This window comes from Chelon labrosus, assembly GCF_963514085.1.
Source record: "Chelon labrosus genome assembly, chromosome: 19".
NCBI lineage: Eukaryota > Metazoa > Chordata > Actinopteri > Mugiliformes > Mugilidae > Chelon > Chelon labrosus.
The window spans coordinates 4,327,723-4,349,476 of record NC_140352.1 but is presented as its reverse complement, the minus strand read 5'-3'; the positions used below and the strand labels follow the sequence as shown (position 1 = coordinate 4,349,476).

The window sequence follows — 21,754 nt, the reverse complement described above, 5'->3', positions numbered from 1 at the left end:
AAAGTGCGCAAGGACACTCGTTTATCCTTGCAAAAATAACTCTTGTTATAGAGTAAACACATTCTAATATGACTTTTTTCTTTTTTTGCTATTTTGTATTTTTTGGAAATTTATTCAGGATTCCCCACTGGGCTAGAGAGGCGGAGTGAAAGGCCTGCAGTCATAGAAAGAAGGGAGGGGTGTGGGGGTCATTTAAAACAGGAATAATGACGCACATATTCAGACAGTCTCTCCATGGAGACATTGGTATTGTTCGGCTGGATTGAATTATGAAAAGTGCCATAAAATAGTTGGGTAACAAGTGAGGGGGAAAAAAAAGAAAACTAGGAACTGTAAGAGCAAAGCCTGGCTTCTCTCTCATATATGACCAACAAGCCAATCATAGCAGGAAGAGAGTCTTAAAGTTAGATCTTCAGTTTCAGACAGTTAAGATGACGGACAACACAGACTTCCTATCCATCGCCTGATAAGGGATACTATTAGCGGCCAGTAAGGAAGTGTAAATCTATGGATACCTATTGTGTCCTACTTGCTTTACAGCTAGTTCCATTGTTTTGTTATTTTATTTTATCTCTCAGCTTTGATGGAAAGACACATAAGGGAATCACAACTAGTTCACTCCACAGCGTTGTTGAGAATCCTTTTCGGTCGATGACGAGTGTTTGGAGCCAATACGCATCGGCGAAGAATGGCTCCGCGATGCTTTGCCAGGCCTTCAGTGCAGCTGTCTGCAGTGCTTTTATTTTAGTCTCGGGCAGCTCAATTAGGTTCAGATCGGGTGACTGACTTGGCCACAGCAGGATATTCCACATCTTTACGTTCAAATACTTCAGGGTTGTTTTCACAGTACTCCAGCTTCCTCCCACCGTCCAAAGACATGCTGGTTAGGTTCATTGGTGATTCTAAATTGGCCGTAGGTTTGAGTGTAAATGGTTGTCTGTCTCTCTGTGTTAGCCCTGAGATAGACTGGAGACCTGTCCAGGGTGTACCCCTATGAAACTTAAAAACCTAAGCTTTCCCATAAGAGAGGAGAGTGTCACTTGTGCTGTTGGTGCTGTGATAAGTGAAAACACAGCTGAGCCCTGATTGATAGTTTAAACTGCCAGACTCAGGCCCAGACAGTTGAAGACTAATGCACAACTGCAGTCATCTTAAAAGTCATCAAGAACCAGCATCGTTTCTAATATTCCTCAAAAACTTTCAAAGCGTTTAGTGGGTTTGTTGAAGCACTTCCAAGCGCTTCGGTGAATGCATCTTTTTAATGAATCCTAGTCATTCAGGACACTGAAAAGAACTGCTTTGCACACCACTAATGACAATTATTTCTCTCCCAAAAAAAGAAATAAAAAAATGAATCCCTCCAACATCCCTCTTTTCACATAATACCACAGCTGTTGTTTGTGGCGTTTTTGCTGTGAAGGATTTAGAATCCCTTCCAGCAAGCCACTCAGTTGAATTCCACTGGGGATGTGAAACAACTCAAGTAAAGACAACCGGTTAATATCTGTGCGGTGCAGCTGAGTTTCTTACTCCGTCTGGGTGTCCGTCGGAGGCTGTGACCACCAGGGTATAGTAATCCAGAGTCTCCCTGTCCAGGGGATTGTCCAGAACCAAATACCCTGAACTGGACAGAGAAAAACAGAGAGTTCTGGTTAAACCCTCCACGCTTAAGATTAAAAACAGAACAAGAAAACAAAAGAAAAGGGAACACAATTTGAAAAGATTAAGAACAAAACATGGGTTTTCATACCCAAAAACAGAGTTCATAAGTCGGTGAGTGCCAGCCATTTGTCAGTAGCTAGAGATTTAGGAATAAACTTAAAACTCTCTTCTGTGTTTTTTTAAACACACAACCTTGGAGACAACCTTTTCAGATTGTGCACTGCATAAAATTCTAACACCCACAAGTTTTACTGTGATTATGGGTACTTTGGTAATGCAGATGGCACCTCACACCTATCACCTCACCCACAGTGGCATTAAGTAAAGCTCTTGGGTGCTGTAGCTATAATGGCTCAGTCGGTGATAACGCTATTAAACACACAATTTCTTAGGTAACAGTCCTTTCACAGAATTGGAAGATCTGGGACAGCATCAATATATGGATTCACTGGTAGGTGTTATGAAAGCGCGACATGGAAAAGCTGACAGATTAGTAAGCAGCTCCCTGAACTTTCACAAAGCATGTGAATTTGTTTTTATGGCGTATTTGTACAAGCTCCATGTCCGATCAGAAGCAAAGAGAAATGTAGAATTTAAGGGCAACAGATTATAGCGCGAGTAAAAATGTCTAGAAGATGTAATTCTAGTCTTCAGATCTTCTGCCCGATCAAAGCAGACAACCTCTGACGTTTGCCTGGATTGATTACACTTTTAATTTTCCAGTGAAGATTTACATAATGATTGAAGTGTTTTTAATTTACGCCACTCTCATAAATTAGAAATCTCTTGAAATGTCTCCAACTTTAGAGGGTGAGTGTGGGAAGGCATGCATTGATGTACAAGAAATGTGTGTGTGTAGATGTTGAATGGCCCCAAGACGTGAAGTTGTCTTCAACAAACCAGCAACATTTTTTATAGGTACACTTGCACAAAGTCAAGGATTTTGGAAGATCGTAGACACAGTGGTCAGCCAAAGAAAAACACATCAAGCTTATTTCCCTTCGTAATCGGAAGATGTCCAGGTCAGAATTGGCAGAAACCAGTGGGACCCAGGTACAGCCATCTACTGTCAGAAGAAGTCTGGCCAGAAGTGGTCTTCATGGAAGAGCTGCAGCCACAAAGCCAAACCTCCATCACGGAAACAAGGCCAAGAGACTCAACTATGCACAAAAACAACTGTGAATGATGAGTCAAAATTTGAAATATTTAGCTGTAGAGAGGCTGGAGAGAGGTACAATAATGAGTGTCTGCAGGCAGCAGTGGAAGGAGGTGGAAGGTTCCTTGTGAGTTTGGGGCTGCATGTCAGCAAATGGAGTTGGAGGTTTGATCAAGATTCATGAAATGAAATGCAAGCAGATATGTATCCATCATGCAAAACCATCTGGGAGGCGTATGATTGGCACCAAATTTATTCACGCAGCAGGACAATGAGCCCCAACATGCAGCCAATGTCTTTAAAAACTATCTTCAGCGTAAAGAAGAACAAGAAGTCCTGGAAGTAATGTTATATTCCACCACAGAGCCCTGATCTCAACATCATGGAGTCTGCCTGGGATTCCATGAAGAGACAGAAGGATTTCCACAGGAGATCTGGGGTAGACGTATGGAATAACCTACAAAAACTGTGTTCAAGTGTAGCTAGAAGAGTTGATGCTGTTTTGAAGGTAAAGGATGGTCACACCAAACATTGATTGGATGTAGATTTCTCTTCTGTTCACTCACTGCATTTAGTTAATCGATGAAAATAAACTATTAACACTTCCATTTTTAAAGCATTCTCAGAATATATATATTACATTGATCGTTCATGATAAATTTAGTCTGTGAATACACTTTATACACCCTCAGCGTGCAAACGCTTAGGCTTATTTCCTCATTTATGCCAATTTTAATACATTTTATCCTCCCGTTCCCTCTGCTAGCTAACATTGGATTGGACATGCGTGGAGGATGGGCAGTAAACGCTCACTGTTTAGTGCGAATGCAAGATACCTCTAAATTATTCAAACACTACTGGAGATAAACCTCCACAAAGCTCAGAGCTTGCATTTTATACTAACGCGGGTCGTTTTATTTCTGTAATCACAATCATTTGGCCCTTGGTGTGTGTTACATCACTGCCAACCACCTTGCACAATGGGCCCATAAAAATAATCTTGAGCCAATTTACCGTAAGCTGCATGGCATGTTGCACCTGTGCAGCAGATAAAGGTTTGGCTTGTCCTCATGGCGCCATAATGCAGAAAAATACAACTGAGCAATCGAATGATTCTGCCAAGCAGTGGAGGACACAGTAGCTCAGTTGCAAAAAAATAAATAAATAATTAGATAAACAGTCTTGAAAACCACTGGTGAGAAGAAAAATAGGAGTAAGACAGTTGCAAAAAAAAATAAAAAAAATAAAATGAAAATATAAATAAATTTTAAATAAATAAAAAATAAAATAAAAACAAAAAATATATTAATAATAATAATAATAATAATAATAATAATTAAACAGTAATAAAAAGAATTAGCATTATTTCAATAATAATTAATTATTTTATTTAACTATTATTATTTAAACAATAAAATATGTATTAATACTATATTATTATTATTATTATTTACAGTTTTTTAATTTAATTTACATTTATTTTTATTTTCAAGCATCTATCTATCTATCTATCTATCTATCTTTTAAATCACTCCCATTTGTTGTTTCCTTCCCTGCTCTCTCTAACATCACCCTGCTCTTCTCTCTTATCTCTTTTTCAACCCTTTTAATCTCATTCTTCCCCCTTTCTTCCCCCTCCTTATAATTCTACCCCCTCTCTTGCACTCGTTTTTCTCCTTTGTTTCTCTCTCCCCTCCTCCCTCTAGGAAATGTAGATAGCATCTCACCCTAGCACCAGAATGCATTTTTAATGAGCAATAAATGAATAAATACAACAAAGGCCTTCGGAGTCTATGTGCGTGCATGTGTGTGTGTGTGTGTGTGTGTCGAGTGTGTATCTCTTTCAACAAGCTCCAGAATTTTGATCAAATAGTGACGACATCAAAACTGTGGCAACACTTACTTCTCCTGCAGTGCAAATTGTCCGTGGATGTCCCCGCTGTGGATTTTGTAGGTTATGGGGTCCCTCTCTCGATCTGCTGCCTTAAATGAAACAAAGAGGCGTCCACGTTAACATATAGCGTCTTCAAATTCTCCCTTTGTAGATATAATGTGTACCGTGGATTCTAAACCGGGGGCATTTGTACTTGGATAATTACTTCTGGAGTCGCCGTGGGTTATGTGGTTGAGAGTAGCTCAATTAATTTACTGATTATATATCCACATATCGAGTCGACTGTATCCCCTGAACAGCGTGGCTGTAATTTAAAACAGGACGAAGGGTTGAAATCATTAGCTAAGAGCAATTTGTAGACAATAGAGAACATTCAATCTAATGAATAAAGCATCTGAGTATGTCGCTGAAAGTACTGCACTAGTTGATACGGTGAGCTACAAGTCATTAATTTAAAACACCTACTTACTGTTACCCCCCAAAAAATCTACAGTGTGAAAAAAGGATTGTGACAAGTTTTTATTTAATTAAGGGTCGCCACATTTGGAACCTTAAAGGGTGGTACTGAGCTAAGGAGGTCTCGCCCACAACCCCCTTCCCAATTTGCACAGTCTGCTCTCCAATTGGTCGCCTCCTACGGCCTGAGCAGGCAAAGGTGGTCCCTTAGGTGTTTGCATCTCCACTTCCTCCCATGGTGGAGGGATACTGATGCTAGTATCCCTAGGATCCGGGCGACGCCATCTTTAATTAATACTGAGCTCTGCTCTACCTCCACCATTCATTCGTTCATTCATTTTCTAGGTCGGGAGCCTATCCCGCGACAGATGGGGTGCACCATGAACAGGTCTCCAGTCTATCTCAGGGCTAACACAGAGAGACAGACAACCATTCACACTCACATTTACGGCCAATTTAGAATCACCAATGAACCTAACGAGCATGTCTTAGGACACCATCAATGCCCAAGTCCCATCTAATAACAAGGAGGGGCGGGGCTTATGACCTATCCTGCAGCCAGCCACCAGGGGGAGCTCTAATTGTCATGACGTCCGTCTCTTATACACGGCTGAAATCGGACGAAGAAGAGATGCAAGGGGTTGCAGGGACATGAAAATTTGACAACAAATTTTATTTTAATAAGTACACGCCCCCTAGTGCAGGATGAGTCATCAACATTCTAAATGGTTGTCCAGGAAGGGGCAAACTAAAATACCACCAAGAATACCGACAAAACAACTGATTTTGCTGTCGCTGAGCCAGATTCTGGTGTGCAGGTGATGTGTGGTGCAAGGCTGGCCATATATAAACCCACAGGACTTGGTTTCATGGGGACTTTAAAGGAGGGCTGTGGGGGTTGATAACCACCGGTGCGTATAGTGTGTGTACCTGAAGATTGAGCAGTGTAGCTCCAGTCCTCATAGCCTCACTGATCTCCAGGTTGTACTGTTGCCGGGGGAAACGAGGAGGGCTCTGGTTGTTAGGGGGCAAAACTTCAATATAGACCGTAGTAATGGATGACCTGGAGAGAGAGAGAGAGAGGGAGAGAGGGGGATGAAAAGACAAAAGAGAATGGGGTAAAGAGACTGGGGCCAAAGGGGGAAAGTACAAAGACAGATAGAGTAACAGCCCATAACAGCGATGGAAGTGTTAAGAGGAAGAGGAGAGCCGGAGGGAAGCACACGAGGACAGGCGATGGAAAAAAAATAAAATAATAATAGTAAATCAGTGTCTGAGAGGGTGAGTGGCCCGTTCTTTAAGTTAAAAGTGGATGGCCGGTGTTTGTTTCTTTGCACTTCATGCTGTGTTTAACTAATCAATAAGAGCATAAAGTCAACAGCAGTGTAAGTGACAAAGAGACAAGATAGTGTTCTGCTGCCGGGCTTCTGCAGAAGTCTTTACGCCAGGGCTTAAAGTTTCTAATGCGCGCTCCGGAAAAAAATAAATAAATAAAAAATCTGCTGCTTCAGTAGTTTATTAATGTAGATAGTGAGGAGTAATGCTTACTTTTCAGTTCATTTTGTTTTAATTAAAATATCTCTGCACAGGGTGACACCATCCTGTCAGGGTAGAATCTGTGCAGAGTTATGAACTTTGTTATGCACCAGCACCCATGCAACTTCAATATGATATAACAGACTGTCAAAGGTTTTTTTTTTGTGCATGTCAAGAGCTGCATGTAAGGATGACACATGCTGGTCAATTAAACTAACGGCGGATTAAAATAATGTTTTGCTTTAGAGGGGGAGGATAAAGGCTGAGAAGTAAATGGAGTGAAAGAAAACTGGGTATCACGTTGAGTTTGTGATTTATTAAGCGCCGGGAGAGAATAAATTTGAAGTAGCGTCTGACGGCGGATCGTTCCTCTTTGTGAAACGAATTACACCGTGTCACAGCTTTACCTACTCAATAAGGCGCATTCACACATTTTTAATCAGCATCACACTTTTTTTTTCTTCGAAAAAAAACAGCTTGTCACCGTAATAACATTAACAGAGATGTTTTTGGATAAAGATCGAGGTTAGTCTCCCTGAAAAGATTTGATTACCTGGGTTGCATGTTTAGAGAACTACAGTCTTCACCGGCATCAGCAAGACCAATTATGTTAGATAATTATGTCAACAGTTGTGATCCTGAACGCTTTCTCCCAAAATAGCAAGATGCAAGTGAGCTGGAAGACAAATTTGCAGGGGCCACAGGTCTAAAGTCTAAATTCTATGCAGAGAACAATTTTCTGTGTGACTAGAAGTATTCTACAGCTCATGCTAATTAGCTTTTTTCTTTGTGCTTTCTTTTATACATTTGTTTTCTGTCGTTTATCTTTCTGTTTTTCTGGTTCAATAGAAACATTTATGAGTTATTGTACGAATGGGAATCGAGAAGAAAGGAATGGAGAAGCAATTAAATGAGGGAATAATACATAAGTGTGCCTTGCTACAACAGAGGAGGACAAAAAGACAAATTAAAAAAATATTTCAAATCAGATGGTGTAAAATAAAACCTTAGACACCTTCAAAGGAATCGTTCTAAAACATTTAATTTAACCGTTTGGTTATTTTTTCTGAAAAACCAAGCAATATTGCATCCAGTCTTAATAGGTTAATAAATTAATTAATAATAATTAAGGATTTAATATCTTAAAAGGAATTTTATACCAAAATATTATAAATAATACGTATATTATTTTAAAATACAATTTACAATTGGAAGAATGATTTCCCAAGACACACAAACAACTGGAAAAGTTGCCAAAAGTTGTAGCACATGATTCAAAGACGTCATATATGTCGTAACATGGCACCAAAATGCAAATGTTGTAGTTTTCTGTCTCAAGATAATTCTGACACAGGCGCCTCACGCCATACTGTTGAACAAATAGAGAAGTTTTAGTTGCTAACTTGCTGATTTAGTCGAAATATACACTATATTACCAAAAGTATTCGCTCACCCATTCAAATGATCAGAATCAGGTGTTCTAATCACTTGGCCTGGCCCCAGGTGTATAAATTCAAGCACTCAGGCATGCAGACTGTGAAACAAGACATTTGTGAAAGAATGGGCCGCTCTCAGGAGCTCAGTGAATTCCAGCGTGGAACTAGGATGCCACTTGTGCAACAAATCCAGTCGTGAAATTTCCTCGCTCCTAAATATTCCACAGTCAACTGTCAGCTCTATTATAACAAAATGGAAGCGTTTGGGAAAAACAGCAACTCAGCCACGAAGTGGTAGGCCACGTAAAGTGACGGAGAGGGGTCAGCGGATGCTGAAGCGCATAGTGCAAAGAGGTCGCCGACTTTCTGCACAGTCAATTGCTACAGAGCTACAAACTTCATGTGACCTTCAGATTAGCCCAAGTACAGTACGCAGAGAGCTTCATGGAATGGGTTTCCATGGCCGAGCAGCTGCAGCCAAGCCACACATCACCAAGTGCAATGCAAGGCGTCGGATGCAATGGTGTAAAGCATGCCGCCACTGGCCTCTAGAGCAGTGGAGACGCGTTCTCTGGAGTGATGAATCACGCTTTTCCATCTGGCAATCTGATGGACGAGTCTGGGTTTGGAGGTTGCCAGGAGAACGGTACATTTCAGATTGCATTGTGCCAACTGTGAAATTTGGTGGAGGAGGAATTATGGTATGGGGTTGTTTTTCAGGAGCTGGGCTTGGCCCCTTAGTTCCAGTGAAAGGAACATTGAATGCTTCAGGATACCAAAACATTTTGGACAATTCCATGCTCCCAACCTTGTGGGAACAGTTTGGAGCGGGCCCCTTCCTCTTCCAACATGACTGTGCACCAGTGCACAAAGCAAGGTCCATAAAGACGTGGATGACAGAGTCTGGTGTGGATGAACTTGACTGGCCTGCACAGAGTCCTGACCTGAACCCGATAGAACACCTTTGGGATGAATTAGAGCGGAGACTGAGAGCCAGGCCTTCTCGACCAACATCAGTGTGTGACCTCACCAATGCGCTTTTGGAAGAATGGTCAAAAATTCCTATAAACACTCTCCTCAACCTTGTGGACAGTCTTCCCAGAAGAGTTGAAGCTGTAATAGCTGCAAAAGGTGGACCGACATCATATTGAATTCTATGAGTTAGGAATGGGATGGCACTTCAGTTCATAGAATGAGTAAAGGCAGGTGAGCGAATACTTTTGGTAATATAGTGTATGAGCCGCTTCGGCTCTTCATCAAATACAACAAAACACATCTTGCTTATAACGTTGATTCCACGTGGAAACTGAGGTTTCCGACTCATGGGAAAAAGAGACAATCTGAAGAGCAGGAATACGATGCATCAGATTGTTCAAGCTGTTCTATGGAGGAGGGGAGGGTGTGTAGGGGTAAGAGAAGCAGGTTCCAGACGCTAAACAGTGTAAACAGTGCACTAAACTATGTGAACACATGAAGGGGTCAAACGCAGAAATACAATTTAAATTTGTGTATTTTATTATTTTGCAGTCATTCAATAGGAATATTTTTGGCATCTTACTGCAGGACTATTTTCCAAAACTCCTATTTAGCATCATAGGAATATGAGGCGATCACTGCCTGAAATTCCAATAAAAGCCTGGATAGTTTCCGGTTGCACAGCAGGAGTTTTCATTGACTGGGCCAGCAACGTTTACAGGTTTTGACACACTGAATAATACACATTCTCATAAATTGCACTATTAAGTTTTGTCAGATTGATCGTCACTGACTCTCCATTAACAGGTTGGAAACAGCGGGATTTGCTCCCGTCACCCAGCCTCGACTGAGTCTTTCCTCATCCAGGATTCCAGGGCAAGACACCACGGGGATTCCGACTGTGTTCCAACTTGGTGAGAGAGGCTGACTTTCAGCAAGGGGGAGAAGGGGGGAGAAGTGGGGGGAGGGAGATTAACTCCAACTCAAAGTGGCTCATCGACTGAAAAAGCCAAAGAACGTCGAGTCTGAACAATAGCCCGCGAAATCTGTTCACGTTCACAACAATGAATAAATACAGAAACAAACAGACACGGGCGGCAGAAATGTGAGCCGCCAGAGAGAGTGAAAGCTGGGCCTTTTTATTAAAACAATTCAGATGGCATTATTGATGAAAACCGATTGAGGGGAGATTATTCAGTTGTGGTTTCTACGCTAACTAGGGCCTTCCCAACACGCGCTGCACTCCACTGGAATAAAGTCTTTCTTTGCAAATTCTGTTGTCCTAAGTCTCTTTAGTAATATTTAGTTTCACTGCTGCCCCTGTTGCTGAAGGACAAGCTAACAGAGATGGGAGTGGACTCACAACTCACTGCCTGAATAGCGGACTATCTCACCGGGAGACCTCAGCATGTCAGGTTGGGGAACTGCATGTCTAGCAGCACTGGAGCACCACAGGGGACTGTGATCTCTCCTGTCCTATTCACCCTGTACACCTCGGACTTCAAGCACAACACAGTCATGTCACCTGCAGAAGTTCTCAGATGACTCTGCAATTGTGGGGTTTCTGGAGGTCCAGGCCCCACCTGAAGCCTGTAGCCATCAACGGGGAGTGTGTAGAGATGATTCAGACCTATAAGCACCTAGGGTTCCATCTGGAAACTAAAAACTGGACTGATTAGGGTTAGGGTTAGGGTTATAGACTAGACTCAGTATATTTCCTCAGGAGGCTAAGGTGGTTTAATATCTGCAGGAAGCTGCTGGACATGTTCTATCAGACTATCGTTGCCAGTGTCCTCTTCTACGCTGTGGTGTCCTGGGGAGGCATCACTAAGAAGAAGGACACCTCACGACTGGACAAGCTGATCCAGAAGGAGGACTCTGTGGTAGGGACAGAGCTGGAGTCCCTGACATCAGTGGTAGTTTGAAGGACCTTGAACAATCTTGGACTATCTATCTATCTATCTATCTATGGGTGCAAAGGTGCAATCGTGTATGTGTGCATCAAATTATTCTGGATAGAAGGCTGTTGTTTTAGCACAACCCTTGCATTTGTGAGTATTCACTGCTCCCGTCAACCTTGAGCCACCACTCAAGCCCCTCGGCACACACAATATAATCTGCTCTTCTCCAGTCTCCTAGAGTAATTTGGGGGTCCAGCAAATCATTATTGGCTTAGGTGAGTGCTCAGGTGAGTGGCTTTGTCACTGAGTGCACTTTACCCTCCTATTTATGTTTGTCTGAGCTCTCGGCACCAAATTGCTGCTCTCCACATCGTCAAAGACCGCTGGTCTACGGTGGATGTTTTGAAGCCGCGGTTATCTCACAAGGTTTCTGGCAAACCTGACGAGAGGTCTTTATATATTGTTACCCAGACGCGTACATTATTACACACATAATTACTTGATGTATTATTTGCTGTCGGACTAAGACGGGGCCATGCACGGCCGGGAGCTACGACTGATATGGGTTTGAATGTTCTGCAGCAAAGTTCAGCTTTCTGTCAGAGCACACTCTCAACCCAATTCAGTAATTACAAGGCAGGTACTAATCCCGGTAATCCTCTGTTACTTCTGCATTTTGCAGCGGGATTATTCACTGTCTTCTTAACAGTTGTTTGATGGAGGGATTCAGTTTGAGCTCTCTGCATTAAGAGGACAGATTACTGCAGGATGTGCTACTTTGATGGTGCAGGAGCTGGAGGAGTAAGGACATGATTAGCATCTAGTAATTGTAGAATTACATCGATCAGGCATAACATTATAACCACCTTCCTAATATTGTTAGTGGGGGGGCTTTGAGGGGAGGAGCCTCTGTGGATCACCCCACAGATACTTGATCAGTTTGGGATCTAGTGAATCTGGAGGCCAGGTCAACACCTTGTGCTGTTCTTCATGTTTTTTTTTTTTAGTTGTTCCTAAAGCGTTTTTGTGTGTGTGTCTGTGTCAGGCTGCATCCTGCTGGGGATGGCTGCTGCCATCAAGAAGTGTCATTGCTATGGAGTGGGGGTGCCTGGTCTGGTCTAGGTGGGTGCTACATGTCTAAATAACATCCACACCGATGAATGCCAGGTCCAAAAGTTTCTCAGCAGAACATTGAACTGTCAGAAGATGGTCAATGTTATTTACTTCCCCGGTCATAATGTTGTAGCTGATCACTATATATGTTGTTGATCTTCCATAAGGCAGCCAGTACTTATGCCTCATGGAAGAGGGCGCTAGTTAGCCACGGTCTGCTGTTGCTCACTGGTTACACAGTTGTAGTCTGTTATTTCCTTGGTCAAATATGGAAGCAGCCAATTTAAGCTCTTCAGTTGGGTTCATATTTGTAAACCTGGTGCCTCACCGTCCACAAACCTCACCGCACATCACTCCTTCCAGTCTGGTGGAAGTGTAAATTAGACCCCCGAGCATAAACTGCTGTCATTATCCGTGGGTGCAACTATCTGGGCCATTGTAAAGCACTTCTAATCTGAATGAAACATGCATCCCAAGGGTAACCCCCCCCCCAACATGGAGATGTAATGCTCAAACGCAGAGATCCAGACTCATTAAGACATGCTGTCTCTCGTGTTTTGTTGGATCCCATGAGGAAGAGGATGCAGGCTTCCATCTGGGTGCCAACCCATAGTTTCAACGAATCGGGTAGCAGGGACGGATATCGATTTGTTATGCAGGTTATGTTTTCGGCTGAGATAAAAAGGGGGGGATCTGGGGAAATTTGGGGACAATCTTTGAGCCAATCACTGGAACCACCTCAATCTGCAGCGGTTCACATTCCGTATTGATTTGGCAGCTGCCGCGCTGGAGCCCAATAGAGATGATTCTAGTTTTTGTGGAAGACTGAAAAATGTTGTTGGAGAAAAAAAAATCTCTCGCAATCTACTAGAACATAAACGACTCACATATCGTATCATTTATATATTCGAAGATGAACATAAACATTTTGCTCTGCACACAAGATATTATCTGGTCCGCTAAGCCGGGTTAATTCATTAGACAGCAGTAGGCTGAATCGCTTAGAGTAAATGTGAGGACGGCCCATGACTTAATTTGTGTTGCTTCATAAGTGCCAGAGACACGGAGAGGCTTCAGAATATTCATTGATGAGTTTTCACAACTGATGAAAAATTAAAAGGCCATTTAATTTGGTTTTAAAATATATTAAAGATATTACATGAGCACAACAAGTTGACAGTAAACTTATTCGACTAAAACTTTGTTTCTGACCAAATGGTTATTAGTCTTAGTCACATTTTAGTCATTTTTATAAAGCTGTTATGGTATCAGTCGACAGAAAGTCTATTGACAACTTTTAATTATTACATTTAGTCAAACTGCGACTAACAATCTTAATTTTAGAGGCTATTTTATACGTTGTCTTTTGACAAAATATTTTCCGAAATTTAGGGTTAGGGTTAGGGTTAGCAGTACGATGGACACATATTCCTCTTTACTATTGTTGTGCTAATCCAAGTACAAACACGATGAGGTAAAACCATTAAGGGTGAACACATTTAGAAGCAAAACAACACTTTAAATCTCAAAAGATAAATTGCAGGCTTGCAGCTTGAATGGTTTACTGCATTACCTTGTATTTGGACTTAAACACAAGAAGGATTCATTCCAGGGACTATATTTATGGACAGTTTTAGCTAAATGCTAAATGCTAATCCATTATCCACTCTACTGTCCACTGTTTAAATATGTGTCAGTAGAAATTCAGAAGGCAATAACTTCATGTAGAGCTAAACAGCAACATTTAAAGTACTTATATGGGACTAATTCAACTTCATAGTTAGCCCATTGAACTGAGATCAGAGAGACAAATGGCCCTTATCCAATCAGAGGACAGGGACCTGCTCAAACTAACTTCCTTTCACACAAGCCTAAACCTAAACAGAGATACTGGTGCTTTTTCCTCAAACAGCGTTTCAGAATCCTGATCAACTGTTCCCGTGTTTAACTGATTGTTGCCTTTGTTCTAGGCTTCTTGTTTGCAGCGGCTTGTTTGTCCTTCCTGCAAGGACATGGCGGTGATAATTTATCCTTTTTGTTGAGCTTTTCCCCAGCGCCGAGCACAAAGAGCTGCGCTCCAAGTGCGCCGCGAGTATCAGAAAACAACAGGCTGCTCTTCAGGCTGGCGCCCCAGCTTTTCGCAGCTTTTGTTCTCCCCGACGCCAATCCGTCACATCCCTTCTCAGAGTTTTTCCTCGCGGCGTCCCTGTGTACGACGACACGCGACAAGACAGGAAAACAGAAAACTGCGCGAAGGACAGAAAGTGGGACAATGCACATCAGATGATCGGTGTTCAGTGCACAAAAAGCACATGGCTCTTTCCCTAGCGAGTCCATTTCTGCGATAGTTCTCGAGTCAAGTTGAGGCACGGCGCTTGAACAAAACACTCGAGGAATAAACTCTGTGCCAGAGCGGCTGCTACATCAATCTGCGGGTGCAAGTGTGAGTCGACTGCGTTCCAGTGGGTGAGCGGTTCGATGCTTGGATTTGCTTCTCCTCTCGAATATTGCATCGTAACAGCTCCAACTTAAATTTAACAACTCAACTGTTCTCTGTCAGCCATCAAATCAATACACACGGAGTTTGCAAAAATATTAGGAGCAGCTTCTTTTCTTTTTTTTTCCCTATGCAATAACGTGAGCTGGGGGAACAGGCTGGAGTTGTGATTTGCTAAAAGTTGGGGCGTCTAATCGATTTAATTCATGAAGTTGGAATGAAGAAGGAAAGCAGGAGGCAGAAGGAAACAACAATGAGAAACTCCATCTAATCAACTCTTTATCCTTTAGAATAGCTGCAGTGCATCACATTTCTTTTTACTCTCTTAGATGCATCTGTACCTTTTCTCAAATGTAGACAGTGTAATTTTCTTTCTGTCCTCAAGACAAGGGTATCTGGTATTGAAGTACCCTTTTATTACCTTTCATCCTGCCTAGCTACTTTCATTCTTACACTATCCATTTCCCTCTCCTGGACTCCTTTCCAGCCACTTTCCAATCTAAAACAGTGATTCACGATATGTTTTAAAAAAAAAAATAAAAAATGAAAACGACTCACCTGAAAATGGTGAATAGATGGAGAAAGTGGCAGGGAGGGAGGAATGAAGAGAGTGCTAGACAGACAGCGCTGTGGGAGTGTCTGACAATGAGCGTGAGAGCTCGGGAAGTCTGATGACCTGTCAGGCATCGGCTCCAGACAGAGAGAGGAAGCCGACGGGAGAGAAACCCTTACCTTCTGTGAGGTGCAGGCCCGTTGTCCGTGGCTTCTACGGTCAAAGCAAAGCTCCGTCCAACGGTGAGCTCAACTCCTGGAGCCACGGTAATCACCCCAGAGCTGCAGAAACAGTTCATTTAAGTTGCTGTCACAGTGCATTACATTTAAATACCGTTAACTTGGCTTGTTCAGTAAATCTCCAAATATAGAGACTAACTTCTACATTGTATAGATGTACTAAAGCAGAAATCAGTGCATGCATTTGTAGTTTCACAAAAGGTTTTTGGAATTAGTTGAAGAAATACTACATCAGTCCAGCTGTACAACAACTCACCTACCTATCTACCTCTACTATCTATCTATCTATCTATCTATCTATCTATCTATATTTACCCTTGTCTCTATTTCTTGAAAAAAATTTCATATGCAAATTTTGTAATTTTTTTGGTTATAAGGTTTTATTTTATTTTACTAGATTTTTACTTATATTTTCATTTTATTTTATTTTATTTTTTATCTTATTTATTTATTTTACTTGTTTAATATTTTTTTATTTTTCATTAAAATTCATTAAAACATTTGGAAATTCTAACTTTCAACCCTAGAGTGTTATTGTAGGACTTTTTTACATTTGAGAATTTTTAAATTTTTTTTAATTTTCATGGACAAAATCAAGATTAATGAATTAAACCATATATGCTTCCTTGCCCTTAAGTGGTAAACAAATGTAAACATGTTTTTAGACCATTAGAACATAAGTGCTGATTCAGGCACTTGTCAACATTATCACATTAGACAACATTAGGCCACTTCTTCTTTCTGGAACCTAATAAAGCAGCGATGCTCAGCGTTCATGCAGAGGTGAACCTTGCAGACCACATTTGACCTGAGAATGTGTCCTTGATCTTCTCTGATTGGCTGGGTGAAAACCACATGCTTCTAAACCTCACTGAGACACACAGGGATGCAATTTAAAATGTGTGTGCAAGTTACCAAACCTTGTTCTTCGCCCGATAAAGTGTTAACTATCTTCGCCTATTTTTGTTTTTACTTGTAGTTCTCAAGAGTCGTTCTTATGTGCAACTGAAGTACTGTGATTGAGCAATTTCCCCTGTGGATCGATAAAGACTAAGTTTGTCAAATATGCATTCTGGCCAAGACTTAAGGGTCATACAAGAGATCATCTTATGCAAATCCAAAGACTGAGATGTTGCAAAAACGGTGGTGATGCAAAGTGGGCAGGTAGTTGAAACAATCTCTAACTCTGCAGCAGCAACCAATAGGAGCAGGGACCTGCAGGTGCGACTTCATACATTATTTAAAATGTCCTTCGCAGTGTGTTTCTTCATGACCCTGGTGAAGGCCACGAGCCGAAACTTGTTCGTCTAATAAAGTTGTTCCATACGCTACAAGTGCTGCTGAAGTCTTGACCTTACTACAGTTGCTTCTCCTCCTCCATGTACCTTGGTAGCAGATGAAGTCGCGCCAGAAAAACAACTTTCCCTACAGTGACTCACCTGTCATCATGAACGCAGGAGAGACGCAAGTTGAGGCAGCAAAACAAACTTGGTTGGGCTCGTGTCTGTGGCTAACTCTCGGTCTGCCACCAGTATAATGTTTGTACACGCTTTTATCACGTGCCCTAGCTTTCCACAGTCTAGGTAATGTATTTCATGTGTGTGTGTAACATATTTAGTCTTGTTAATGTGACATTAAACTGCACTGAAAAAGCTCAGGGTGAGGCAGTCAGTACTTCTGCCTCATGGCGTTGCTCCGCTGTTGCTCTTCTTCTACGCTGAGTCACGTGAACCGGTCGCAGTCCATTTATTTTTATCTGTCTGGAAGATTGTATATCTAAGCTATCCAAGCTATCTAAAATTGTCAAAACTGGACTTTCAGTCAAAACAGGAAGTGGTGAATAATGGGAGAGCTTTTATTGAACAGTCTGTATCAAAAATGGATCGACTCAAGGTCAAGATCTGGTTTTAAGTTCAGATATTTGCTTTTGTGTAGCCTCATTCCATTTGTGTCAAAACTGAAATCCATTTTATTTGCTTTTGTTTTTGTGCACACTGGGTACTCTCATTTTTGTTGAATGATTATGAATGAATGGTGGAAATATGACGACAAATGCTCATTCTCTCTCTCGCGGCTATAGTAACGTTCTTCTTTAGCCAAATATGTACCTTATATGTATGTGTGCATAGAGGATTCTCATTTGAGACGTGAAACATACCCAGTGTGTCGATGTGGAAGCAGCCAGTTGAATAATGAATTGAAGCTACTCCATTGAGTTCATATTTGTAAATCTGCCTCACCACCCACACACCTCACCGCGCACCACTGAAGGAAAGGGGCTGCTACAGTTGATTGGCATATGGTGAGAACAGAGTTTCCCAAAGATTTATTTAACCGGGAAGCACCATCCACAATGATTCCTTCCGCCAAATTTACCATGGTTATAGCAGGCTGGCAGCGCTAGCTGAACCCAGAGGGAGGGACAGCAATGTAGATTGCTTTTTCTTTTCCTGACCCAAAGAAGTGCTAGGTCTGTAATAATAGTAATGTATTATGCTGTAATGATCCGACGTGGGGAGATTATGTTGCTGCTTTCTAACCCATCCATTCGTTCACACACTGGTGTGTACAGTTGGTGGGCTGCAGCCTCCGGGAAGGGGGGGGGGGGGGGGGGGGGGGCTTGCTCAAGGCACCTGAACGCACCTCAGCCATTGACCCTTGAAGGAATCCTTCAGTCCTAAGCTGTATCTCTAACCAGTACTCCAAAGCTCCCCCAAAATATTGCGAGTCAGACTCCTGGCTGGCTCGCCAGTGGCGCAAAGTCGTCATCCATTGCGCCACCAGCCCACGTACACACACAACAGCAATATTTTATGTTCTGCTTGTTCCACTCAGAAATATTTGGAGTGGAAGACATAAAGATGGTCACCTAGGTAACCAGAGTCCACTAGCAATCAACTGTCACCTACAAAACGAATTGTCATTAAATGTGTGGCTCTGTTGACCATGCTGTGTCAAGCAACAGTCTCCCAAATAGTGTCACGATATTGTGTTTTGTTACCTCAGTTGTAATCCTGTTTTGGTTTTCTTCGTGTTTCTCGTTTCTGTTCAACTCCTTGTGATTCCTGGTCTTTGTCTCGCTTTTGTTTTTGGGGGATTTTGCCTGCCTAACCTGCAGCACCTTATGTTCCTGATTTTGTAAGTTCTATTAAAGTTATTTTCTTTCCTGCTCCAGCCTCCCTTCATGTCCTGCATTTGGGTCCTACCTCGCCTCGACACATAACAAACAGCTCTTCCGCAAAACCACAAATAGTCATTTGATTTTGCCCGGTTAGCCATTCCTTGTTTACACACTTTATGCTAAGCTTAAAGGCTACTGACTACTGAGTTTTATTGTAACAATAAAGCACACTAATTTAAAGTATTTACCAAAGCTTAAATAAACATCTAAAGGATCCACTTACCTGTTGCCTATAAGAAACTGTCCCTGGTCACCGGCCAAGATCCGATAGGAGACCTCACCATTTTGACCTGCGTCAGAATCAACTGCAGACAGCTAGGGACACAAACACACACACACACAAACATCCTCAGCACAAACACTCTACACGTTGCAGTGTGTGTCTGACAGTGTGTACCTGTAGCACAGTTTCTCCAGGCGTCATATCGGTGAACAGGTTGACATTATACGAGACGTTAGCAAAAGTTGGCGTGTTGTCATTAGCATCCAACACCGTCACCGTCACGGTTACAGGAGCGCTCTGCTGGACGCCGTCTGATGCTACGAGCTGTAGAGGCAGAGACACGCACACAGAGAGAAGAATAAAGAGCGACGTAAACGAAGGAAAGAAAGAAAACGCTTCTTCTTGAAAGAAGAGCTTTGATTTATTTGAGGATCCCGGTGGTGGGGAGGTGGGCGGACCGTGTACCGAATATGTCCTTGACTTCTAACTGTCTGTTTGTTTCCTTGTTTCTTTTGAGGTAGAAGCTGCTTTGTGCTTTTTTCTTTCCTTTTTATTTTTTTACCTAAATCTGCACTCAGGGTTTATTTATATGCTTTAGTGGGAGGAAATGAAAGCTCTAGAAGTCTTTAATCTAATCTTGTCCTGGCTGTCTCCCCTATTTCAGTTATACCCCTTAGTACTTACAATAATTGTAAACAATACCATACATTAAATATAACGTGCATAGAAATGTATATACAGGAAAAAGGGGGGATATCTGCTCACTCACTTCCCTACAAACAAGACTGATACCACTCAGTATACTAAAAATGAAGCCAAGCATCTGTTGGCTCCTGCTTTTTATTTAGCTTACACACATATAAACTAAAGCACCTCTTTCTCTTGAGAGTTTCTCCTCTAACTCTCAGACAGGAAGCCAAAAAACAAAAACCCAAAATGTCAAGCTGTTTCTTAAAGCAGATCTAGTACAAAAAAAACCAAGTCACGTCTACTCTGCTATTTCAGAAATTGCTTAAAAGCTACAAAAAGCATCTTCAGATCAACAATAACGACACAAAAGTCACAAAGCAGGAAAATATTCAGTTTGTCTGAAAGGGTTCGGTTGCCAAATCAAATTGAAGACCAGAGGAAAAAAAAAGAAAAAATAAATGCCTCCACCAACCGGTTGAGTTGGAAGCGTAGCGAAGGCTCCCAAGGAGTTTAATAAAACAGCTTTTACTGTGACACGTGACCTTTTGGAAATAAAATGTCACTGATTCATCATTTCATTCTGTGGCACATTTGTGTAAGAATTCTGTCAGAATTAGCACAAAACTTCTCAAGTTAGAACCAAAGACCTTTCACCGTCAAATTCCAATCAGTTCAGCCTCGAGTCAAATATGTGTGCTGCATTCCACAATACTCCCATAAGGTATTCCTGAGAATGGGACGGACCAAAGGTCACAGCGTGGACTTTAATGTGCTTTATATGAAGGCTGCATTCTACACTCTAAAAAAATGAAATGTTGGATTCACTCAATCTTGTCATGGCAACCGTTCCCACAAAATATGACTGGTTTATTAGATGTGAAAAATTACATGCAATTAATCATAACAACATGGTTGATTTAATCGAACTGCAAATGCTACATCATACAGTTGACTTGAATTAGCTTTTTAAATTAAATTTGCTAATGACTAGTTGAACCAACTTTACACGATTGGGTTGAATTTACTCAACACAAATGAGCTGCAACTTGACAACCTTTAAATCTCACAGTACCATGTCAGTGCAACAAAGCCTGCTCATTTTGACTGTCAAAAATTAGGTAACAGCAGTCGCTTGACCATAAAAAATGAATACTTTAATTAAAATAACACCACCGTTTAATTTCTCAGAGTACAGTGGTCAGAGAAGCAGCTTTGGGGCCATGCCTGGAGCAACTGAAGCAACTAAAAAACCCCTAAACTGCTCTCCAGGTGCCTTGAATGGCTGCCCACTTGGTGTGCGCCCACTTGGATGGGTTTAATGCAGAAAACAAACAGCTTACATGTGGCAAATTAAGTTGATTTAATATGAATGAGGACATGATATTATGATATCTTCTTGAAGAGCATTTCTGAAGCTCAGTGTGGTGGCTCCAGTTGTCGCCATTGAGGCCAAAGCAGCTACAACCATAGACATATATACATAGACGCCTCATTGAGCGGGTTGGCCCGTTGTTGCGATGCGTCAACGTCGCCGCCATATTGGAGGAGACAGCTCTGTCCCGCGAACCAATACAAGTCAATGGAGTGAACTTTATTAAGCGTCTTCTGCAAAGTGCTATAAGTTAATGCCTCTCATTTACACATTCACACATTAACGTATATATTCAGGAAACCGATAGGAAACAAAAACAACGCCTGTAACATTAACTACTCAGAATGTTACAGATGTTTTTGGTTCCTATCGGTTTCCTGAATACATACGTTCGTGTGTGAATGTGTAAATGCTTATAGTACTTTGTAGAAGACGCTTAATAAAGTTCATTCCATTGACTCATATTGGTTCGTGGGACAGAGCTGCCTCTTCCAATATGGTGGCGACGTTGATGTACGGTCCACCGCTCAATGAGGCGTCTATGTATATATGTCTATGGCTACGACCCTTAATTGTGCATAATTTTAAATCTTTTGGTCGTTTTTTGATTTAATTTTTTGTTGTAATCATGTTTGTATCTGCTGTAAAGCTGCCAGTTTTACCACTGGGTATTTAATCGCTTTTGGAGGCATTTGGGTAACTGCAGTTTTTGACTGTTTCTGTCTTGGCTTCGTTTTTCAGCCACCAGAGGTGACCACCCAGGTCACAGCGATCCACCAAAATCTATCCAAATTCTTGAAATTGTGTTTTTGATGGATATTTGCGCAGACAACCCAAAGACATAAAGCAGCATAATGAAACACATCAAAC

The 21,754-nt window shown here is 41.7% G+C and overlaps 1 protein-coding gene across 1 annotated transcript in view; it reads right to left on the bottom strand.

Annotated features, from left to right (window-relative positions):
* Positions 1-21,754, bottom strand: part of LOC311504369 (protocadherin-15-like) — a 197,009-nt gene that overhangs the window by 94,579 nt on the left and 80,676 nt on the right. Inside the window, exons 14-19 of the mRNA XM_084567402.1 lie at positions 18,997-19,146; positions 18,823-18,914; positions 15,359-15,460; positions 6,099-6,231; positions 4,722-4,801; positions 1,531-1,624 (exon numbers count right to left, since the gene is read on the bottom strand). Of these exons, the coding sequence (XP_084423528.1) occupies positions 1,531-1,624; positions 4,722-4,801; positions 6,099-6,231; positions 15,359-15,460; positions 18,823-18,914; positions 18,997-19,146 (651 nt within the window). The remainder of the gene's footprint in view (positions 1-1,530; positions 1,625-4,721; positions 4,802-6,098; positions 6,232-15,358; positions 15,461-18,822; positions 18,915-18,996; positions 19,147-21,754) is intronic.